Source organism: Talpa occidentalis, unplaced genomic scaffold, assembly GCF_014898055.3.
Source record: "Talpa occidentalis isolate TD23 unplaced genomic scaffold, MPIMG_talOcc4v2.1 talOcc4.14, whole genome shotgun sequence".
Classification (NCBI taxonomy): Eukaryota; Metazoa; Chordata; class Mammalia; order Eulipotyphla; family Talpidae; genus Talpa; species Talpa occidentalis.
Window position 1 is genome coordinate 32,014,174 of NW_023601433.1, and position 25,780 is coordinate 32,039,953.

The 25,780-nt window shown below is 35.4% G+C and overlaps 1 protein-coding gene across 6 annotated transcripts in view; it reads left to right on the top strand.

The window, feature by feature from the left end:
* DISP1 (dispatched RND transporter family member 1) overlaps nt 1-25,780 on the top strand; it is a 169,269-nt gene that overhangs the window by 93,818 nt on the left and 49,671 nt on the right. For 5 of the 6 annotated variants that reach the window (XM_054694900.1, XM_054694899.1, XM_037510261.1 and 2 more), the window contains one exon: nt 16,554-17,079. In XM_054694900.1, coding sequence (XP_054550875.1) covers nt 16,554-17,079 — 526 coding nt within the window. Of the gene's footprint in view, nt 1-5,040; nt 5,194-16,553; nt 17,080-25,780 lie in introns of those variants that run through there. The other variant, XM_054694898.1, reaches the window with a different exon arrangement.

Genomic DNA, 25,780 nt, shown 5'->3' on the forward strand with positions numbered 1-25,780 from the left:
ATTTTAGCATATATTTCGCATTCTTTAATTCGGATATAAATATCCATACTCCTTTTCTGTTTGTTACTACCTTATTTCTTAATGTTTTACCACCATTTCACAGAATTTTATTTCATATAAACAACTTGTTGAAGCTAGACACAGTATGAGTTTCATCATTTAGAACTGCTTGAACTTTTGAATAACTAATGAGTATGTTTTCAACATATAAAACAATACCTTTGTGAAGTACTAACCTTATAATGTCTTCTTGTATCTTAGAGTTTGGTATGTTAAAGTTGTTTCCTTGCCAAAAGTAATATTACTACATATTACCAAAAAAATAAATAAATAAAATAGGATTAGCATTTTCATTTAGTTCCTTTTATACAACTTCACTTTATACAGAGAATGTGATGTGTCATAGTGTTGCTTAATCCAAACCTTTAGCAGTAGTGGCAGGTGTTTGTATGCTAGTGACACATATATTCTCCCATAAAGTTTGACTTTTGGAAAATTAACTTACGTATATTTTTATTTTAAGACATAAGGAAAGTAAGTGTAACCCTCTCCATAAATGTCAGAAGCCTGATTTGCAGAGAATTTCAATTTATTAGTCGCAATCCCTCTTAACATGAGCATACCACATTCATTTAGGTTCATTTAAAGTTTGGTGACAATGTAACTGAAACCATTAAAATAATGTTCTTGTTATATTACAGTTAAGACAGAGTTGTCTTCCTCCTAGTAGTATATACCTCATGCCAGGAGCATCTATTATAAAAATCAAATATCTTATTTTGCAATCCTATATTGCAAACCAAAAGTATTTTGGAAACTCTCCAGGACCCACAGGGGTACATATGCTTTGCCTTTAAATCATCCTGTATCGCAAGATTGTATTCACAAGTGATGTATAGTCTAGTTGTTTTTTTATGGCTGACATGATCCAGCTAGTTTTTGATATAGTATTATCAAATCAGAGCCCCCACCCCTCAGAACATGCCACATTCTTTATGATTTGTATAGGAGAAAGGCTCTCATGTCTGTTCATTCTGCTCATGTAAAGTAAAATGCTCACCAGAATCACAGTGTGGAATCTCTTAATAATATCACTGGAGTTAGTATTCACATTTAGAAGTTGTTTTTTTTAATAGTGATTTTATTTTGTTAGATTAAGGAGGGTTCATATTTTTGTCTACATTTTAGTATTGCATAATCAGATTTTTTTTTCTTCATAGAAGAAATCTACCTTTTCTCTTGAAAGTTACTAATCTCTATGCTTTTTGTTTTAAAATATGTACCACAGCTATTGATCTCCATTAATATTTTTGGTAGGGTATAGATTTAGAAGTAAATTGCATTCTGGATGACCAGAATGATTTCTGGATTACTGATAAAATGTTTCTTAGTTTGTAATCAAATCAAGCAAAGGATGAAATGAATAAAAACTGAGATTCCCCAGATTCACTTGTTTCCAAGATACTTTATTACAGATATCATATTGCAATTAAGCAGAAAGTCTATTTTCTGTTAAATGACTTGCTATGGGGGTAACTCCTATTTATTTTCATGTTTAAAAATATTTCTTCTAATGCCAGGGAAAAATTTACTTCAGAAACAAGACAAAGTTTAAAAACTGTCCAAGAAAAAACTTATATGTTAACTTTGGGAATGACTCTACTAGTTTGGAGAAAATTATGAAAAGCCAGTTACTGCCCTCTCTACAGTGAGACTCATATAAATAAAAAACATTTTTTGTGTGTACTGAATTTTATTTTGCAGACTACATTCTAAAGCTATACTTTATTTTATTAAGGACATGTACAATGATACAAATTTGTAAACTTATTTTTTCAATAAATATTTTTGAAGAACCTGCCATGTACTAGCTCTTTCTGAGGTGCATTATGATGATAATAATCGAACTTGTGCCATTAAGCATAGATTAAGAAGGCAAAAGAGCTATATAGAAGACCTTGTTTAAAAAAACCAATACATGCTAAGTGCCATAAGAGAGCTCTCAGGGTCATAAATAGAGAAGGATGAGAGAATTTCTGGCTTAGGTCATCAGGGAAGTTTTCATGGAAGACATGACATTTGAGTGGGATTTTAACAATTTTGGAAATGGGAATAAAAACTATTGCAAGTGGAAGGGATATCGTAAGCACTGGGCGTGTATGTACAAGTTTGTTCAGAGTAAAGCAAGTCCTGTTTGCCAAGGGCACCGAGTAGAAAGGGAAGAGCTCAGATAATGGAGGTTGTTGCTTGTCAGCTACAGTGTTTAAACTTTACTTGATAGATGCAGAATAACCATTAGTGTTTTCTAGACTGGGAGCAATTTGATAAGATCTGTATCTTATGCTGATCAATCTGGCAGCTCTAGATTGCTTAGATTGGAAATGTAGGAGACTATTGACCATTTACTAGGTCATGTCTGTTAAGATGTAGTTTAAGAAAATGGGAAAGGGAATGGAAAGATAAGGGTGGGTATGTATATGTGACATTTAAGAACAATCAGCAAGGGTCAATGGCAGTGTGAATGTCAGAGAGGATTCTCATCCTAGCCAGAGTGCAGCACAGATAGGGCAGGGAGTTCAGTAACTTAACTGAAAAGTTTTGACTTAAGTGACTGAGAAAATAAATAGAACTAGGAAAATATAGTTATTTGAAGATGATGCTAAGATAATTTTTATTTTAGACAATACTGAGATTGAGTGGCTGGCAGAGCATATATGTTGGCATGCCCTTAGATAGCAAAATCTGCAAAAAATGAAACTTTGAAAAGAAGTTGAGTATTACTGACATCAGTAGGAAACATAGAGCAGAAGGGACAAAAGAAAAAAGCCTAGGATGCTGCCTAAGATTTTGAATAAGAGAACAAAGGGCTTTCCAAGATAATGGAATAGAGCTATTAAAGAGATAGGCAATGTCGGGATAATGGAAACTGAGCAAGGTCTCAGAGTATTGCCAGCAGGGAAATGAAGAAATGTAAAGAAAACAAGAAAGGACCATTGAACTTCATTTTTGAAGGAACAGTTTTATTAGATAGTGGGTAAGATTGTAGGAAGTTCAGCAATGAGAAGAAGCAGGCTTGATATTTCTGTCAATGAAAGGGAAGGAAAGCTAGATTATTGTCCTGGACACTAGCAGGACAAAAGGATTGTATTTTTAGACTGAGGTAAAACTAGACAGTTTTTTATATAAATAAGAGGGAGCTGGCAAAGAGGAAAATTGAAGATGTACTTGGAGAGAAACAGGTCTCTGTCCAGTAAAACTCCCTACAATCACAGATATTCTCTGTCTGCTCTAAATCACATGAGCCACCTGTGACTCTTGACATGAAATGTGGCTAGTGCAACTGGAGCACTAACATTGTAATTTCATTAAATTTTAATTAATTTAAACATAAACACTCACATGTAGGGTAGTGGCTATCCTACTGGGGATAGCAAAGATCTAGCATATAAGTAATTAATTTAGGAAAGGGATGGATATTGCAAGAGATAGGGGATGAGTTCCAGGAAAAGTTTGAGGTTAGAGATGATAATATTTGCAGGAACTAGAGCTTTATTCTTTTCCATTAAAAAAGGTGAAATTATGTGTTTACAGTGTTAAGATAAGGAACATGAAAGATGTGTAGCAATCCTTGTGGGAATTTTAGAGAAGAATCTAAGATAGATGAGATGAATCTCAGCAGAGCTGAGAACCCTGCAGAGGTGAGAATATGCATTTGGTTTAGGCCTCTGTCTTCCTGTCTCGTGACTGTTTTCAGTAGCATTCCCAAACTTGGGGGGAAAAAAGAACAGAAAAGCAAGTTTAGAGGAGGCTTTTGGAAGACTGGTATCGTGGAAAGCTAGCGAAGTCAATAAATGCCAACCACAGATCTGTATGAAGTTGGTACAAAGCAAGTAACAACAGAAAAGACATGGATGAGGACTTGAAGGCTGGAGATTATTATAAGGGTGAAGAGCAAATTACTTAGATGTCAGACTATGGAAGAAAAGTAAGGTCATAAATTTCTCATTTATAAGAATTGTAGATTTTGGCAGTAGAGTTTTCAACAGGAAATGAGATTTTAAAAGAAGCCATAAGATTAAGAAATGAAAGCTGTCAGATGAGAGGAATATACAAGGCTGATGTATTTCCAAGTTGATGGAAAGGAATTTTGGCATCCCATAATTATTTTGTTTTTGCTCCAATTTGCTTTCATTGTGATACTTGCTCAAAAATGACTAACTTGACTTTGAATGTATAGTCTCTTCTTAATCCAAATTTGATTAGTAAAAGTAGGATTTATTTTACTATTAAACTGATTTCAAAAAATGCTCACTTATTTGCCATTGGATGCCATTTTAAATTTTAAAGCATGTGTTTGTAGATATATTTATAGATTTTTATGTTTCAGTTGAATTTTAACTACTGACATCATCAGAGATACAAGTTTATAAAAAGCGTTTAACAAATTGCTGTTTTGTTTAGAAAAATTGAAGAGAAACAATAACCACTGTGGATAATATGTTCCTCTTTAATAAAGAAGACTTCTCCAGATTTAAAAACTATGAACTTTCCACTCTTAAAGCAGGGGTCTCAAGAGCCATTTGTGAAAGGACATAAGAATCCCCAGAAACTTGGAAATAAACACGGATTGGTGTTTATTTGTGTTAGTTTAAATGCAGTAGCCCTATGTGTCAGAAAACTGAATCTGTAACACTTAAGGTAGACTAAGCAAGCAAGTAATATCAGCTAACATGGCTTTAATCTACTAAGTAGCTTTAAATCCAAAAGATCAAAGGAAGTTATAACGAAAAACAGTCTGTGGTGCAATTTCCCTGTAGATGCAGGAAAAGGCTAGAAATTACATGTCACCTTCATATCCTGGCTTGCTGACCTTGTGCTCAAATCAAACCCCTCTGTATGCCAGCTGTTACCATTATTAAGACCTTGCCCCTAGGGGTTAAGTAGGAGAAAAACTCTCCTGTCCTATAGGAGAGCAAACACTGAAAATTCCAGCCCCTAACATGCCTAATTCGCAGCAATCTGCATGTGCTTGTCATTCAGCGGTCCTGGCCCCTCTGGGGCAGCTCCTGCTTACTCACCACTCTGGCTGTGTGCTTTCCCTGTGCTGTGTTACTGACGCCCCTCTCGGCTGCTGCTACTGCAGTCATTTGCGGACCAAACCGAGCCAGGGGAGTTTCTTCTTTGAACATAAAGGTAATACAATTAACTTTTGATTCTGTATGTGTGAAATTTGTTATTTGGGGAAAACTTATTTAAAAAGTGGACTTTGTTCTGGGCTTCTGGAATCGCGCTTAAAATTCCAGTTTACAGGTTTTTGTGTTTTTTTTTTTTTTCAACGTAAACTTTGAACAGCCTTTTGATGCACCAAAATCTTCTGAAGTTTATTTGAATTATACTCTAAATTAGTAGGTAATGTAAGCTGCTTCTTAGGTTTATTAAAATGTGCTTTCTGTATGAAGCTGGAAGGAACCCTCATATTTAAAGCTACTCAGTTGTTTCTTGTCTTGAAATTCTGTAGCTACCAGCTAAGTCAGAGAATTTGGAAAAGTAAGGACTTTTATCGTTACCAGTTGGCAGAAAAATAGATACAGAAGAATAGGAATCACTCTAATCGCTTCTGTGAATTAAATATTTAAGAAAACAGTTAGGTATTAGTACTTTCCAATCTATGCAAGTGAAAGTTTAGCGAAGATAGTCACTTGAGAACTAAGCTTCCACAAGTTTCTTATCAATATTCATTTCAAATACACAAACTTGGTAATACACCTTCCAGTTGTATTTAAGTTTACTGTCTCATGTATTGTAAGCATTTTAATGGTAGCATTAAATAATGGGTTTACAGTAAATAATTGGGTTTACTGCCGACAGGAGAAGTCAGATTATATTTGCTGTGTTTACGGTTGTTTAAAATGGGAATGAGTGATTTATATATGATTTGTGAAAAAATTCAAATCAGCCTAACCTATGAAATATTTGTATGACTGATAGTAAAGTATGAATTTTAAAAATTAAGCAGATAAAAAAATTGCAAAAACAGAGGCATTTCATGTAAATCTTTGACCATAAATGAGCTTTCCTCAGTGAGAATGCAAAAAAAAAAAAAAAGGACCTACTTTGCAGGTATTTTTTTTTGAAAGAAAAAAGAGAAATATGTCCTTTTTTACCTACAAGAGGGTTATTTTAGATCTTAGTATTTATAATTAAGAAAATTCCAGTCCCCTTTGATGGCTAGGAAGTCACTGAACTATGTAAATAAGCTCTAAACTAATGAGTACTTCACTTGTAGACACTGGGTCTACTATTCCCATGGTTTTAATGTCTACTGACACATTTCTCCTTTCTAAAAATGTTAAAGTAGTATTTTGGTATTGTTTAATTTAAAATTTTCATCTTTTATCTGAATGATTTCATTGCCTCAAATCTTCAATATTAGAGTATTTTATATGCTTATATTTCATTTGTAACTTTATTTCAGTAGACAAAAATAAGGCAGAACAATTTTTATATATTTTTCCATGCTGTATCTAGTTTACATAGTAGACTTGAATTATAGAACTATTGTGAACATGAACTATTTGTATTTTGAAAATGTGTAATGATTAAGTATCTGAAATGATTGACTTACAAATGGTTGACTTACAAAACAGTTTAGAAAACACATGTTAACTTTGCCTCATCTGGGAAATGATATGTATTATAAAATTGATTCACCTAACATTTTAATCTAATCCCAGTTGTCTTTGTAGCAATCAAGCCTTTTTGATAGCTGTTGAGAAATCTGTTTGTCATTGTTTGCTGTGTACCAGTTCTCTACCTTCCATCCCAACTGCATTTCTGTGATGGCATTTGAGCACTCTGTATGATTCTTATAACTCTTTTATAACTGAGTATGGGTGATGGGCAGCCTTGATATATTGACCATCTGACATTTCCTGTTATTCAAAAATTGTAGTGTTTTCTGATCACCTCTTAACATAGGATATAAAGCTGTTAACATAGGATATAAAGCTGTTTAGGCACAAGACAAATGAGCTGCTTAGCCAGTTTTTTTGAAAAAAATAGAAAAAAACTAAAGTAAATTAGAAAAATAAGACTTAATTGAGCAAAGAGGATGGCCATTTGTTCTCTCCATCTTAATTTCTATACTTGTATCATTTTAGCGAGACAATATTTAGCTCACAAGAAAAATATTCACAAGATATACAGTAGGTGCTTATCATATGCTTGCTAAGTAAGGACATTTACTTGTTTCACTGGAAGATATGACTTAATTCCCTTTATGAATAAACAAAAATCCTAACACAGTAGATATAATTTCAGTTCATCTAATATCTACAGTACAAAACAAATAGCAGAATTCATGACTATCTATAATGATAATTTAAGTAAGAAATAAAGATTTATGAAAGTTGTAGTTAATTCAGAGTTAATTTACTGATCCAATTCAAATAAGAAAAAAGTCTTTATGAATTTGATGTTTTCCTTAGCTTAAAGTAAATCTCAGTCCCTTAAGTAAAAGGATGTCTTTGTGTTTCATACAAATACCTTGAAGAATGTTTCCCAAGTTGCTCAGCAGTCTAAAGAATACCCTTGAGACATTATTTGCTGCACTTTACCAGGAAGAATCCATTTGGGGAGTTACTCTAGGAAATTTGATTTGCTACTTCTCAAACTTTACAAAACAGCAGGGAGTGGAATCTGGTATCAAATACTTAGCATTTGTTGGAAAAGCTTAGATAATTCTAAATGTACTATTAAAAAAACCCATCTATATCAAACAACTTTCCAGTCTTTTATGGTGGATTGATCTTTTTTTTTTTTTTTTTTTTTTTTTTGCTTTATGAAAGACATTTTAAAAATTCCCTCACATTCTTTTGCTTCACAATATGTGGGAGTAAAACTTTCTTGGCTTGATTTATCTCGGTGATGGTTTTTTCCCTTGGAACTGCTATGTTTTGAGGTTTTGAGATGTGTAAAGTATTAAACATTCATGGTGTCTTTAGACATGCTTGTGATCTGTTCAACAACATTAGTTAAGCTTGTTAATATGATCCTGTTTACTGGGAAGAGTTATATGGATACAGACATATTGCTTAATTATAAAGTTGCCTATTTTGTGATCTTCGTTGAGGCAAAATAGTTTCAGAACAAACCTTATAGCTCCAAGATGGACCTTTCGCAACTCGAGGGGCCCATGATTGGCAAAACATCTTATAATTCTCATTTGTCAGGGACCTGGGACTAGATGTTTCCATATCTGCAGGCTGCCTGACCCCACAATTGGAAAACTGAAGATGCTTGAAATACAGTCAGAAATCTTTTTATTTTCTTTCTCTCCTTTTTTTGCTGGCATGAAACTTTAGGGAACATGATCTCTGATAGAGGGACTTGGAGCTTCATTCTGGATATTGATAGGGGGGTGGTTTGCAAGTATACTTTTTCTTGACGGTTAAATAAACTCATTATCCAAATTGGCTATATTCTAAACTTTATTCAGATGACTCCTAAGTAACTGAGGCTTTGTTTCACATTTCCATAGCATTGTTCCACATGAACTCAGCATTGTTATCTCTTAAACTAGTATCTTATTAAGGCTTCCCCTTCACTATACACTTGTCCCTCCACCATTACTACAGGAGTACTGTAGAGGAAAGTGGTTTGCATTCAATCAAAGAAAGAAGTAAAGATAATCTAAATACATCAGGGATGGGGGGGGAGTACTGTAGAGGAAAGTGGTTTGCATTCAATCAAAGAAAGAAGTAAAGATAATCTAAATACATCAGGGATGGGGGGGGCTTTATCTGGTAATTTTAATTTTTCTTCTGTATCACTAAGCTCTTTGTAAATACCATGAATGGTTTTTGTAAAACTGCAACATGTAATATTTATCATTTTTTGATGACTTTATCAACATATTAGACATATAATCATATTTAAGAGCTTATATAAAAATATTAGGTATATTTCATTTTCAAAGGTGGTGCTTGTTACCGTAAGTTTCTTGATAATATAAATTTGATGGACAGAAAGTAAGCTTTCTCCTTTTTTTTACTTATTCAACGAAAATAAGTTTTCATTGAATAAGATGAGTAACCTGTCATTTTCAGATTTCCTAGAATTTATCAGTTTGCACTTTCATATTGTGGTGGGAAACATACTGATGCCAAGTTGCTTATACAATGTATGTCTAGGAATATACATCCTTAAATATGTAACATTGTTTCTTTGAGAAAATGACTTTCAATTTATTGCAACTTATGTATAAGGGAGGAATAACTTTATGTATCCTTATTGAAGGAGAATTTAATGTCAGAAACTTCATGAACTCAAAAGAGAATTTGATTTGTCTCAGAAATGGAGATTGTATTTCTTTATAGAATACTATTCTTTCTAGTTCCTTAAAAGTGAATGATTATTTTATTAAAGTTGCAGCTTTTGCTGTCAGGTCACAATTACATTATTTGAAGTCATCCAAGTGCTGCATGACAACAAAGATCAACTCACTGGCCTGCCTTTCAGACTTGTATAACATGATACATAGATGGATGATATTTCTTCTTAATTAAACAAAATATGTCTCTGACACTCTTGAATGCTAAATTTTGAAACTGTCTTGGGAAATAGTGAGTTTGGAAGCTATTTTTCATATGGACCTAAAGAGTGAATTTTATATCGGTAATCTTTAGTGGTCCTATGAAAGCTAGTTGAACTTGGCATTGTCCTAGAAGCATCTTGAGGTAGTAGGAAAGTCTTACTTTTAGATTTCTTACTGGTCTGAGATTGAATTCAGTTGTGTGATTTGAGTTAGTTATACTTTAATATTTTTGACCCTCACTTTTTTTTTTAAAGATTTATTTATTTATACAAGAACTGGGGCACAGGCCAGATTCGCGGGAGGGTGAGAGGATTCACCAGAGACAGAGCAGGGAGCAGAACAGGCAGACTGACAAAATATACTGCTGAGAGGAAAAGCGGGCGTCATAGGAGAGGTCTGCTGCGCCATGTGGGATGGAACCGTCGCTGCAGAGGCTGCGGACAGCTTCACAGTGCTGCGCTTAATTGCCTGCGCCACCAGGGGAGGCCCACCCTCACGTTTTTCTATAAGAAGTTTAATAGTATCCCCAAAGAGTTAATGTGAGGAAAGTGACATAGTGAGGTGAAAAAATTTCAATAGCCCTCTAAAGGGAAAAATATTCCTAGACACAAAATCTGGCTCATACCTTTCTATCACTCCAACATTAATAGTCTTACTGAAAAAAGATGCTTAAAATACTCCCCTTTTTTGGTCAATTTCTCTGGTGCGTTTAGAGAAGCTATTTTCTGGCCATAGCACAAAATTTCAATAGACCAGGTTGGTACGTGATCAGAAATGAGGCTACCATTTTAAGATAGACATCAAGCTATTATAGAGGAACCATTTCATCTAAAAACAGGTAAAATTGGATGTAGGTAATAACCAGAATGCCTTTAGAACTGGTTGAAACAAGACTTCAGGTACCCATCTTCTAAAACTTAGTACCACTTCAGAGAAAAAAATCATTTCACTAATTGAGCAAGATACTTCAATCCATATATGAGTTAAACTACAAAGATTAAAATCTGATCATTTATTATTGCTATACTCACAACAGTTCAGGAATAATGAGATAAACTTAGTTTAAATTCAGTTATCAACTAGAACCTCAGTTGTTAAAATTTGTTATGCTTCTTTGCCTTAATCAGAATAATGGACCTTTGTCACTGTTATCATCTCCCCACGTGATTGATCCATTCTGCTTTAATTGTGTATCATTTTGCTATTAATTAGCCCTGCTTCTCCTGTAGCCTTCCCACCTAGTTTGTGGTTTTGCCTTCCTCAGCAAAATGTGTTCCAGGATCAGTAGTGTGGGCATGTTGTTGGAAGTCTGTTGGCCCACTCCAGATGGACTGTATCAGACTGCATTTTAAAGACATCCAGGTTTTATGTTTGAGAAGCACTGGGTTACTGTTCTGTATTTTACCTAGTGAAACTCCCATAGTGACCATCACTCTTCTGAAGATGATTGGGTACAACATGGGATCTTGCTGGTAATCCAGTACTGCCATTTATTATTCAGTGCTTTCAGGTATTATGAATCTTATGAAGCAAAGGGTTATTTTACAATACAGCATCTGAGCTTATGAAATGTAATGTAGCAGAAAGTCCTCAAAACCTTGGCATCAGGCTTCCTATCCTTACCATTTGACACTGTGTCTCAGGTTTTCTTTTGCCAAATGGAGTGGTAGTGCCTGTCACACCTGTTTTTCTGAGGGCTATTAGGGAGGATCAGCTCAAGTGAGATCATGTATGGAAGTGCTTTGGCAAAACCAAGGAGGTGTGCAATTGTAACTGTTCCTAGGGATGAAGATATGTTCCTCTGGGCTACGTGAGCCCTGTGTTTATTAAAGATAGTGATGACTTTGCTAAGGAGTTGCTGTGGTAATTGGAACAGGCCTGTGTATTCTCTCTTTACCATTACATTTAGATTTTAACTTGACAGTTTTCTGGCCACAATAGCAGTTCTGACTTCCAATTTCACATAGTTACGATGAAGTTTCATAATGCTTTTAGATGTGTTTGTACTTTGGGAGTCACCTAAATAGTTTGATTGTGTCCTTTGGGTAAATTATGTTTCATTAACATAATATGTAAACAAATAAAATTTCCATATTTCAAACAGGCTTTACCATGATTATAAGAGCATTTTCAAAGAGATGCTACTTTTTGTCTTTGAAACAAGTTACTTCCTTATGTTTTGTAGTGTGAGTTTCCTGAGTTCAGAAGCAGAGTAGTATGTAATTGTCTGAAACTTCCAGTCACATCAACTCTAATCTCTTTTCTCTTTATATATTTCAACTGACTGAAATGTCTCTATATTTCTTCTCTGTGGTGTTTCCTTAATGTTTACAGATCTAGTCATAGTACTTGTGGTTCATAGTTTGGATCCAACAAATAATCTTCCCTGTTTCCAAAAATTTGGAAGCTGTGAGATAAGGTGTACAATGTATTGAAATCTTTTTCTCAGTAGTTTGCATTTTTCTTTTCTTTCTCCTTAGATGTTTTCACGTCCAGCTTTATTCATATATTTGATATATTGTGTAGGATACTATTGTAAGAACATACATATTAAAAGATAAACAACTTTAAAATGTGTATAGTGAATTGACATTTAGTATCCTTTAGGGTAAAGTAAGTTTGTTTCTATTTTTGCATTTTAATAATTATCTTTTGTTCATTGTCAGTCACTGTACTAGGGTCTTTAAAGGTTGTTTTATTAATGAATTACTACTATAAATAAGACACATTTATAGTAAAAAATTACAACAGTACAAAAAATAAAATGTGAAATTCTTTTCTGCCTTTCCAAATATCCCAATCCAACTTTTAGCATTTCCTTATGTCCTTCTAGATATTATGTATATCCTAACCTTTTATATGTGTCTCTTCTCATTCCCATCCCTTTCTTAATGAAATGGACTTATACCATATAGATTGCTCTGCTGTTAGGTTTTATTTATACATAAAGATGTACTTTGGACTTCTTTCTGTAACAGTATATCTAAATCTAGCTCATTCTTTGTGTGTGTGTGTGTGTGTTTGTGTGTATGTGTGTGCAGTATACCCAATGTATGGATATATACATTGTTCATGTATACCTCCAAAATAAATTCCTAGTAGAATTATAGGCTAAAAGATGGGGTTTTTAAAATTTTGTTAAGTAGTGCCATGTTGCTATCATAAAAGATTGTATCACTTTGCATTTCAAACAAACTCAACTCTAAGAAGAATCAAGACTGTAAGTGTACAAATACCCTTACCCAGATTCTCAAAATTTGTAAGTACTAGAATCAACATCCAAACTCAGACCCATCCAGGCCATTACTTCTAAGCTAGAATTTTGGTTTTCAACCTAGAAAGCACCAGTCTGTATCTTTTTATATTCTCTTCACTCACTCAAGTGATAATGATAATTCTTCTGTTATAAATATATAGCCCTTTGTGACTTCTGGGATATTTTTACATTCTCATACAAATCTTTTGAGATGGACATTGACTGTTATCTTGACATACATTTGAATAACTAAAATAAGGTACAAAGAAAAATTTCTAAATTATAAAATGTAATCAAGACCTTGGTCAAAGGTCTTATAGCCCCCAAAACTGCCAGAATACTCTGCACATTAAAATGCTGGTAGAAAAGGTGAAATAGAGGGTGTGAGATTAGTGGCTTTGAGTGTATTGATATTGGCATATTATATAAGAACAACAGAAAATATACCAAAATAGCTGGCCATGGGGCCCCATCTCACACCTCAAGCCAGTGCCTCAAGAATAGCTTTCTTTTGGCAGCCACCATGCGTTGTGGCCTAGGGGAAAGCAGGTGACTTCAAACCTGTTTTTTAAAGTAAGTTATACTTAAAAAAAAAATAAAGTAAGTTATACTTGATCCAAAATATTATCATTTTAAACCTTGGCTATAAATACTATCATCACTGCATTTATAATCATATGGCATTGTATTTATCACAAAAGTTCATTTTTATTATGTTGACTATTCCTCTATTTCCTCTTTTCCTCTTAATTCTCTCTATCCCAAGCTCAGGTTGAATTTTTTTCTCATTTGTCTCAGTTCTAAAGAAATAATATCATGTTCTGTGTTGCCTTCAGGTCAGCTCTTGACTTAAGTTAAAACTTTGCTGTTTTCCTGGCCACCTGGATATCCTACACAAATGTAACCACTGAATTTAATGCATACACATTTCTTAGAACAATATTTTTTTCTGTTTTTGCTTTTCATTATTTTTCACTTATAATTCTCAAGTTATTTATAAAATCAATTGGATTGTTTTCATTTCATGATTAAAGAAACTGAATCATAAAAAGCTCATGTGCCTTGCTTCAAATACAAGCCAAAGTGAGAGTTATAATTATTCTTTACTATCCATTAGTTCCTACTTCATTACAAGAAGTTTTCAAAGTTATGAAACAGGTTGTGTTCCAAAAATTCATTTCTAAGTCAGTTATTTGGCACTTGAAGTGCATTTTACCACAGTGGGGGGAAAATGTTATAAATGGTGATTAAGAACTTTGGCTGGCCTGCAAAAATCTATTAACTCTTATGTAACTACAAAATGGTGAATTTGCAATAGAAATGAAAGAGAGTGATAGTTGTGATTCTACTCACAAAGAAAAAGAAAAATTCCTTTTCTGAGGAAAAGCAGGTTCAATTAATAGATTGAAGACTGAAATTGTGGAGCATATAGATGGGCTCTCATAGGTGAATGGCAGTCTGTCTTCAGTCTAGAGTCACTTTAAAACTTTGAGAATTTTTGTTATTAGATACTTCTCACTAATATAACTCACCCAACAACAGTAATTAGATAGATTGAATTAAATACTCACAAAAATTAGACTGAGATGATATTAACCAAATTAACCTGAGATGATAAACAAAACCAACAAAATGCAAAATGTATCCTTCCTTTCATTTTCCTGATGAAAAAAGGTCCTGATGAAAAGGAGGAGGTGTTGGTTTTTCCATTCAGCCCAACAGATCCCATCAGCTGGGGTGGCTTGGCTGAGATCTAGAGAGAAGATAGGAAGTGGAGATGATAGGAAGTGTGTGTGTTCCGTAATTTCTCTGCATGGAGTGTTTGTACAGTGAAAGTTTCTAATTTTGGGAAATGACCATGTTTATCTCATCTAGTTACTGCTGCTTACATTATCTCAACTATCTTTCATAGAAGTATACAAGTAAACCCCTCAAATTTCAATTACCTTTTTAAAAAGTTCAGCGCTTCTTTAGCTGTCTTGTAATTTGTTTTATTGTTTTTAGGGCATTTGGGTACAGATTTCTCTTTTGTTAACAAAAGGGAGGATATATTCTTAAATAAATAGAAGCTTACAGGAGCAGATCTTGCTGAGATGGCACATTAAGAAAGTGATAGAAAGAAGATGAGAGTTTTTGCCTCCTGTGTTAGATTAAGGCTCTTGCCAGTATATCTACCCTGCCTTCCCACTACTTGAATAATACCAGTCTGCTACGATGGGTTACTCCATAGCTTGTAATGTTGATGTTTACATAGCTGAATATGTTTGGGGTGGGGGTTGCGGGGGAGGTGTGTGCACATGTGCACATGCTTGAGAAAATTTATCCAAAAGGTAAACAAATTTGTAATGCTAAATTGGCATCCTAAATAGTACAATGAGTGTTTTCTGAGTTCCAGTATTCAGATGGAACTTTATGCATTTTTCTGGCGTAATCTCCTCAGAAATGTTCCTGTTGAGTAATTTCTATATTGGGTGAAAATCTGCATAGGAATTGTCTTCATGGATGATCTAGGTTTGTCATGTTAGGTACTAAATATACAGACTGAAAAGAGATAATTTCTTTTGGTTACTTGTGTGTCTGCCAGAAGTATGGGAGACTGGAGAGAGATTTCTCTATAGGCTGTTTTTTGTTTACTTAGAAAAATGTCAAACCAGAAGGGTTAGTGAGCCAAATTATGGTTTTCTTTTTTTCTTGATTTTCACATATGGATAAAGTGAATTAATAGCATTTAATGACTCATTTTCCTTACTGCAAATTCACGGATTGTGTGTGTGTGTGTTCCTCAGAGGGCAGTCAGCAGGTGAGGGGAAAGGAAGGAGGTTTGTTTTTGCTTTTGTTTATGGACTGAACAGAACATGCTTACTGGTTATTTGAGTATATAAGATTTTCCTTTAAGTTGAAAGCCTGGACCCTTTGGTGAAAGGAAAAAAATTAAGAACAAAAATCTCATTTGAGACAAATCCCATCCATAATATTTTTTTCCTCATGTGCAAATAATGCTATATAACACAGACACATAGTACATACATGACAAATTAATAAGTTCCTGTCAACTTAAGTGGTATGTTTGATCATTATGATTTTAGCATTATATTCTTTAACTTAGGAGATGTAAGTGTTTCGTGTCTCATATTTTGGTTGTCACAAGTCTTAGCCTAACTAGTTTTTGTATTTTGCTAATTCTCTTCTAAGACCTGAGTGACAATGGAAAAAATCATGTGTTCTTCTTTTTCTAAGACATAAGACATTCTTAAGATTATTTAGATTATTTTGATCTACACAAGGCATTGCCCTCAGGGTGGCCCTTCATCTTGCCCATTCCTGCTGTGTTAGAACATCCCCAATATGATACTGTTGAAAAGTTGAAGGCTTATATTGGTATCTTCTTTGTCTTCTTCCATCTCCACTCTAAAATGTTCTAATTTTTAATGGGAAGAGAAAGCCACTGAAAGTAGAGGTGGAACAGGAGAAAAGTAGTCAACAAGGTTAGGACAGGCTTCTCCAGGTGCATGAACTAGCTTGGAGGAACAAAGAGAAATGCCAGTGTATTGGCTGGTTCTGTCTCAGCTGACACTGGTTTCCCCTATTCTCTTACAAGTTCTGTGAGACCCCTCATTTTCAAAGAACTATTTTAAAATATCTTTTCTGCATATTTGCCTGCCTGACTCTAACAGGGTGTTTTTATGTCACTTTCTTTCTTAGGGTCAAGAAATTGGAGCATGGCTATGAGCAATGGAAACAACGATTTTGTGGTTCTGAGCAACGGCAACATCGCAACCAGTGCTACCAGCACTAGTTCCCTCATCCCCTGTGATGGAGACCTTGCAGCCCAACAGCTCACACCCAAAGAAGCGCCAAGAGCAAAAGTGAGTCCAAACGGATGCCTGCAAGTTAACGGCACAGTTAAATCATCCTTTCTGCCTTTAGACAACCAAAGAACACCTCAGATGTTACCCCAATGCTGCCATCCTTGCCCATACCATCATCCTTTGACTAGCCATAACAGTCACCAAGAGTGCCATCCTGAGGCTGGCTCTGCAGCACCTTCTGCTTTGGCCTCATGTTGCATGCAGCCACACCCAGAGTATCCTGCATCTCTTTGTCCAAACCATTCACCTATTTATCAGACTGCGTGCTGTCTCCAGCCCACTCCATCTTTCTGCCTGCATCATCCGTGGCCTGACCATTTTCAGCATCAGCCTGTGCATCAGCACATGACCAACATCAGGTGAGTGTTCCAAGAGTGTTGCTTGCCTTAGTATTTAGTTAATTCCACATGAAGGTGATTGCATGTGTTTCTTTCCTCAAAAGGAGGAGAAGAAAATGAGTCAGAAAATGAAAATGCACATTTTGTGGATTATTTGAAGCCTACTAAGATGCAAACAAACTCACTGTTGTATCTATTTTTTCCCATTGATTTCTTAATGAGTTAAACCCTTCCTTCTCTTTGCCCTTTCTTTCACCTGGTGAAAGTGGTGTCCCCACTGTACCTTAGAGTTTAGTTTAAAAGTTCAGTAAAAAGTTTTATTGTTCGCAGTTTCTGTTACTATACATGGAAGATATATTTGTGATGAGGCCGTCTAAGCTATAGTCTTTTGTCATTAATGATAGTGATCAACCTTTATGGAAAAGAAGTTGACTCCTTGTTTCCTTTGAGGCCATGATCCCAGTTTGTACTCATGTAGTTTGGGTGACAGTGTAATATATTGAGATCAGATGAAAGCAACAGTTTCTTTCATAGCAGATGAAACCTATAAATTCTATAATTTATAAAACCTATAAATTTTCAATTCTGATAGGTAGAAAAATCTTTATTATTACCAATTTCTCTTCCCATCTCAGCCAAAATCACGTGCATTGTGGATGAGCCACGGTAATATATTTTATAAAATTCTAAGTACTTTGTAGAGACCAAGTAGTACTTCACATTTTTAGGTAATGGAAAGTTGTAAATGGGCTAGAGAAGTGGATTCTCTTTTTTATATTAGGGTATATATGACTAGCAACAACAAGTGTTGGCGAGGTTGTGGAGAAAAAGGAACTCTCCTGCATTGCTGGTGGGAGTACAAACTGGTCCAACCACTATGGAGAGCTGTGAGATTTCTTGACCTACTAAACATAGAGCTTCCATATGATCCAGCAATTCCACTCCTAGGTATTTACCCAAATGACACAGAAACATTAATTCCAAAGGACACCTGCACACCTATGTTTATAGCAGCACTATTTATAATAGCTAAGCTATGGAAACAACCCAAATGCCCCAAAATAGATGACTGGATCAAGAAGATGTGGTGCATATATACAAGGGAATATTACTCAGCAATCAAAAAGGATAAAACATGCAGTTTGCAGCAACATGGATGGAGCTAGAAGGGATCATGCTCAGCGAAATAAGACAGAAAGAAAAAGAAAAATACCGGATGGTCTCACTCATACCAGAAATTTAGAAAACCTAAGGGGCCAGGAAAAAGACTAATTAATACAAAGTAAAAATCAAAATCAACAAGCAACTATAAACCAGAGACACACTATGGCGGGGGGGCCGGGGGAAGAGGGAAGAGGAGAGGAAGGACTAGGGTCAAAATAAGGGGGGGTACAATTGTATGGGGAATATAACCAAAATGAAAATGCATACTTTGTGCAAAAATGAAAAATGATGTAAGAATTATATAAAATAAAATATTAATTAAAAAAATAAAAATAGAAAAAATAAATTAATAAATAAATAAATTAGGGTATGATTTATATACAGGAAAATGCACATATCCTAATCAACTTTGATCAGTTTTGGCAAATGTATACACTAGGGTAGCCCGTACTTTGGTCCAATGTGTAAAATTTTATACCCCAGAAAGTTTCCTCATGTTGCTTCCTAGCAAAGTTACCATAGCTTTGTTTTGCCTACTCTAAAAAATTCATTTGAATGGAATCATAAAGTGTGTATGTACTCTTTGGTATCTGGCAATTTTTACTCAGCATAACAGTTTTGAGATTCATCTAATTGCTTTGTGTATCAGTTCCCCTTTTTACTGTTGAAAAATAATCTATGGTATGCATACAGCAAATTCATACTTAAGGGTCAGTACAAACTTGCAGTTATAAATGAGTTATGGGTGAGGTGTATACAGCATGGTGATGCTAGTTAGTAATCCTGGGTTGTGTATTTGAAAGTTGCTAAAAGAGATCTTAAAAAAGTTTTCATCACAAGGTAACGTTTTATAACACTGTATATGTTTTAGGGTATAGGTTCATATCCTTACAAATGTAAATTATCACACCACACCCACCACTACAGACCCAGTAATCCTCCTCTGTAATCCATTGGGGACCTTTCCCTTTTTTATTCCCAAACCAATACCCTTTGTCCCATTTTGGTTGCCCCAGTTCTACAGTTAGATTTCTAGGGTTTGTTTTGGTTTGGTTTTGTCTGTTACTTTGCTTTGTTGCTTTACATTGCACATATAAGTGAAATCATCCAGTATTTGTCACCTGATTTTTTTTCCACTTAGCACAATCTCCTCCAGTTATATCTATGTTGTCACAAATGACACGATTCCTTTTTTTTTTGATAGCTGAGCAGTGGTCCATTGTGTGCATATATCACATCTTCTTAGTTCACTCACCTGCCTTTGGGCACTTAGGTTGTTTCCATAGCTTGGATATTATAAATGATGCTGCAGTGCACATAGGATTGCATATATCCTTTCAAATTAGTGTTTTGTATTCTTTAAGTTAATGTTTTTGTATTCTTCTAGGGAGCGTAGATCATATGGTAGATCTCTTTTTAATGTTTTGAGAAACTTCATGCTGTTTTCCATAGGAACTGGGCTAGTTTGCATTTCCACCAAAAATATGATTTCACTTACATGTGCAATATAAAGAAACTAAGCAAAAAAAAACAGACAAAAGTAAACTCTAGGAATTTGACTATTCAGGTACCTCACATAAGTAGATTCATATGGTTTTGACCTATCATAACTGGCTGATTTCACTTAGAAAGCTTTCTTCAGGGTTCATCCAAGTTGTAGGATATGTCACAATTTCCTTCCTTTTAAAGGCTAAATGATATTCCACCATATAAGTATACCACATTGTGTTTATCCTTTCAACTGTTCATGGACCCTTGGGTTGTGTCCAACTTTGGGTTTTTGTAAAAAGTGGTACTATGAACATGGGTGTACACATATCCATTTGAGTTCTTGCTTTTGATTCTTTCGGGTACATACTGAGAAGTTAATTTCTGGATCACATGAGAATTATATGATTAACATCTTGAAGACTACAACATCCACAGATGCTGTACTATTTTACATTACCATCAGCAGTGTATATCCTTGCTAATACTTGTTATTGTCTGCTGCTTCTTTTTTTTTTTTTTTTAAGATTTTATTTATTTATTTATACAAGCACTGGATACAGTCAGAATCGCTGGAAGGTGAGAGGATTCACCAGAGCCAGAGCAGGGAACAAAACAGGCAGACTGACGGAAGTACACTGCTAAGGGGAGCAGCAGGCACGGCAGGAGAGGTCTGCACACCATGTGGGACCCTCGCTGGCAGCTGGGGAATGAATTAGCACTGCAGAGGCCACGGGCAGCTTCGCAGCCTAGCGCTCAACCGCTGCACCACCCGGGAGGCCCTAGCGCTCAACCGCTGCACCACCCGGGAGGCCCTACTCAACCTAATGTGTTCAACATTACAGATTTTTAAGCAGCAAAGATACTTGATCAATTTGCATAGTGGAAAATAGATTAAAGTGGGTCAGGATTGTTGTAGATTGCAAGGACATTAGAAGGTTTGTTGCAGTAATTCATATGAGAGGTGATGGTGACTTGAATCAGGATTTAAAAATAATTTCATGCCAGAGAGACTTACCAAGTAGACTCTACTAGATTTGGTTGAACAATTGGAATGGGGGCCGGGAGGGAAGAATTAGAATTGATTTTCAGTTTCTTGGCTTGCAATTTTCAGTTTCCTGGCTTGGTAGAAAGTAATGCCAATAATTAAAAAGGGGGGAAGATGGAGGAAGAGTTCTAAACAAGCAGAGCTAAAGCATTGAGCTTCTAGGGGTAGGGATGTGAATCTTCTTGAGAGAATGAAAATGCTGGGTAATACGTGACAATTACATTGAGGATAACAGTGGGATTGGGTGTTACTTAGAATGAATACTGAGACATTTAGGCTCTGTTTGTTTGTTCTATTTAAGCTTTAGCCATCTATTTATTTGCAGAACTGTGCTGTGGATAAGGAAGGTACCCTCCCTCTTTCCCAAATCATTAATGTATCCATGGAAGTGAATGTAGACATGGATGTAACTGATGGGTAAGGGAGAGCAGGACAGTTTGGGATAGTCAGCTCAGGATGTCTTCACTAAGAAATTCAGAAATTGACAATGTCATGTGATTTATTGATATCTCAAATATTTAATGATTTATCATTCAGTTTATTTTTATGTTGTATTTATGGCTTAATAAAGATATATACCCCCATTGCTTACTAGGATATTTTTACAGATTGATTGCCTTAGAGTAAAAGTATGTACAGAAACAAGATTCTAAGTGCTTTCAGTCACTTTTGTTCTTTGTACCTATTGGTATTTTGTTTTACTTCTTAAAATTTTATTTGTTTATAAAGTGCTTAAGCCAAGAGAATATTTTAAAGAGTCAATCAAATAGAATATATGATCCTAGTTCATCTCCATTTCTCTTCCCCCTCCAACTGCCTTTGGTAATGCAGTAGATTCTCTTTCATCCCTTTTTGGCTCCTTAAGCTCTAATAAATCTTTTTAAAAGATTCATCATACCAATCACCCATGTTTGCTTTTTGCCTTTAAAAATTGTTATTTTTTATTTTTTTGATTGATAGAAGTGAGACCATATCAAAGGATATCATTTAGTATAGCCTATTTTAATTCCATTTATCACCAAACACTAAGTAGTTTAAGTAGATCTTATTTAAAGCCTTCAGCTTTTTCATTTGTAGATTCCTGTCTTCATACCTAATTGAGTACACTAAGGAATTCAAAAAGGCAGAAAATAGTCTCTCCCTAATGTGGGACAACCTATACCAGCAAGTTCCAAACCTAGCTGATCATACCATTACCTGAGATGTTAAAAAACAAAATATAAACAATAACGATAATAACAGCAATACATTTTTTCTGCAGAGAAAAAATAAAGATCTCTAATGGTCAGAGGTGAGAAGGATTCCTGAGGTTAATGAGGTTAGACAGTCCGTGTGTAACAGGGTGGTCCTCAGGAAAGGGGGAGGTTCCAGGTTTCCTGCCACACCCAAAAGGAGGGTGGAGCTGAGCAGGGAGAGAAGCAGCTACAGAGGAGACTGGGAAGGAAGGAAGTAGGATGGAGCCAGAAGGAGACCTGGACAAGGCACATGGAGCAGAGAGACACGTGAAGGAACTGCGCTTGCCTTTTCGTCATGGACTAGGTGAAACAGATGTGGGTCAGAGACCTGTGGGGAGGATAACAATGGCAGCTTGTATCTTGATTTTGATTTTGTTCTTTTCCTCCCAAACCTGTCTGGTTGTTTCTGATCATTTTCTTTGGGTCCCCACTGAAAGATGCTTTAAACTTGTGGCAGGCTTTCGGACCTTGCTCTGGGCCAATCCCATCTAGGGGGACTTTTACCCATGAGGGGATGGATTTACCCATGGTGCTTGATTTAGAAACTGTATTCTTTGCCTTTCCTGTATTGTTTACTAATTGTATTAAAGTTCCTTTTCATAAAAGTCTCATATGTTTTGTGTTGATGTGGCAGATGGCAGAACCTATTTAGAGCAGGCAGGTTTGCAGGCTCTGGAGTGCCCTTCTCCCTGCCCTGTAACACTGTGACACAATTAATAAGGCTGTTCTCCATCCAAAAATAGCATACAAGATTTCTAATCCAAACTCTACTTACCTTTTAATTTGGTGTTGCAAAAAAATGTTCTTGAGTGTAACAGAGGACACTGTAACAGACTCGTTATCATAGTGGGGAACTTATGATAGTTTTGGGTACCTGCCAAATGCATTTTCATTTCCCTGAATTTTTATTTTGCAGAGAGATGGTCACTTTGAACGTGCCTTGTGGCATCTGGAAGGAATCAGAGTTATACAGAATTAGGGAGACTTGGCACAGAAGGGACCAAGCGTCTCTAGCACCCTAGCATGAGCTCAGCCCTTTAAGGCCAAGTGAACATTGTGTCTGTCTCCTGTACATTGTGACTGTATAACTTTTGTAGCTGATATTTCCTTTCTCCTTCAATTTCTTTATTAGTTTTCCAATTTATGGCTCATTTTTCTCAGAGATTTTGTTTCTCCTCAGGGCATTAGTTATTTTCTTTGAGGGGAACTCTTTTTCTTAAAAAGTAAGAAAAGAGAAGTCCTTTGTTATATTTAAAGAGAATCTGTCCCTTGAAATTTTGGTTTTTTGTATCTGTTATATCCTGACATCCAGAGGTAAAATTATAGCTCTGAGTTCATTTCTCCACTTGTCTCACTTTGCTGCACCTGGCCTGCCGTGATCCACCCTTTCCTTTTTCCTCAGACCTTGCCATTGTTATTTTATTTAGCTTGGAAATCTGAACCTAAACCACACTTTTTCTCAACAGCAGGTAAGTGCAGCTAGCCGCCATAGACATCACTGGTGCTACATTACAACTCTCATTTCCCCCTTGTTTCTCTCTCCTTTCCTTACTGCACAGCATAAGCTTTGGGGGAGATACACTGCCTTGGGATCCTGGCTCTGCCATTTGCTAGCTTCTCAATCTTGGGGAAATATTTCATCTTTCAGCCTTAGTTTCTCTCTCTGTAAAAATGGGAACAACAGTAGCTATTTTGTGGGCAGAGGAGCTAAAAAGAAACTTCTCTGAAGAGGAAATGCAAATGGCCAACAGGCATATGAAAAAATGTTCAGCATCACTTGTAATCAGGGAAATGCAAATCAAAACTACCATGAGATACCATCTTACACCAGTGAGAATGGCACATATTAAAAAAACTAGCAACAACAAATGTTGGAGAGGTTGTGGAGAAAAAGGAACTCTCCTGCACTATTGGTGGGAGTGCAAACTGGTCCAACCACTATGGAGAGCTGTGTGGAGATTTCTGGACCTACTAAACATAGAGCTTCCATAGGATCCAGCAATTCCACTCCTAGGTATTTACCCAAAGGACACAGAAACATCAATTCCAAAGAGCACCTGCACCCTTGTGTTTATAGCAGCACTATTTACAATAGCTAAGCTTTGGAAACAACCTAAATGCCCAAAAATAGATAACTGGATCAAGAAGATGTGGTACATATACACAGTGGAATATTACTCAGCAATCAAAAAAGATAAACACATACAGTTTGCATGGATGGAGCTATAAGGGATCATGGATGGAGCTATAAGGGATCATACTCAGCAAAATAAGCCAGAAAGAAAAAGAAAAATACCGGATGGTCTCACTCATAGCAGGAATTTAGAAAACCTAAACAAGAGACCAGGAAAAAGACTAATCAATACAAAGTAAAAATCAAAATCAACAAGCCACTATAAACCAGAGACACACTATGGGAGGCGTGGGGGAGAGGGAGGAAGGGGCGGGGAGAGGAAGGACTAGAGTCAAAATAAGGGGGGGTGGGCAATTGTATGGGGAATATAACCAAAATGAAAATGCATACATTGTTCAAAGATGAAAAATGATGTAAGAATTATATGTAAAAAAAATACTAAAAAACAAACAAGCAAGCAAAAACTAGCTATTTTGTATACAGCACAGTACCTGGAACCAAATACCAGTCTCTTCTTCTATTTTTGCTCTCTTCATTTTCTTAAGTTTTTTTGTTGTTGTTGTTCTAGGCCTTTGCTGCCTGCACATAATTCTGTTGGTATTGTTTCCAAAATCAAGCTAAGACTGAATCCTGGTTTAAATAAATCCATATTTATTTACAAATTGCACGTCTCACCTCCCCCACCCCCACCCCCAACCTACAGGAGAGAGCAGGTGGGAAAGACTAATTTGCCTTTGGGAAGAAGGAAAAGGGTTATTGAGAATAAATGGGCCTCTCCAGCTCCAAAGACTCAGAGCCTTTATACTTTATACTAATTATATAATCTGATTCTGATAGTTAATTTTAGAAGTCTAGAAAGATTTCATCTTGATTTCACTAAAACTGAGGTTTATTTTTACGTTCCTTAAAGTAGTCAAAATTAACTTTTTAAAACAGGATAATGTTTGTAAAATTTAAAATGTTCCAACTTTGCTTGCCAAAGTAAGTTAGTTTGGCAGTCAGATTGAGTGAAGGCCTATTTTATTAGTAGGACTTCTCTTAGAGACGTCTTTATATAATAAATGAACAGATTTTAGAGTGTGCTATGTATGCACCATGGAATGCATTTCAGAATATGAGCCTTGATCATCTTTTACTTAAATAATAAATGTCAGGAAACAATGCCCTCTTTATATCATAAAACTAATTAATGTAACATTTTTGAATGAAGTAAATATGTTCTTTAATTACCCCTTTTCATATTATTGCTAGTTGTTTAGCAGAAACCAGAGAGTGAGGGGGAAAAAAGAAGTGATTCAAAATTTTTCTTTTTGGTAAAAAAGATAAATATTAAGCAAACAGTAAAACTTAATCAAAAGACATTGTTATAGCTCAGCTACCTCTCTAGTTCCAGGGGGGGAAAAAACCATTGTTGTCTATTCATCTCCTTTCCAAACTTAAGTGGATTACTAGGTATAATTTAAAGGAATTTGTAGAACAATATATAAAAGAATTTTAATTAGTGTACTATTTTATGTTCTTTTCAGCAAAACTGACTCTACAAAAATATATAATACATATTTTTCTTTTCTTTTTAAAATATAAACCAGATATTTAACAGATTGCTTGGTGTCTTGGAGTTTGAAATACAGCCTAATACCTGGGGCATGTTTG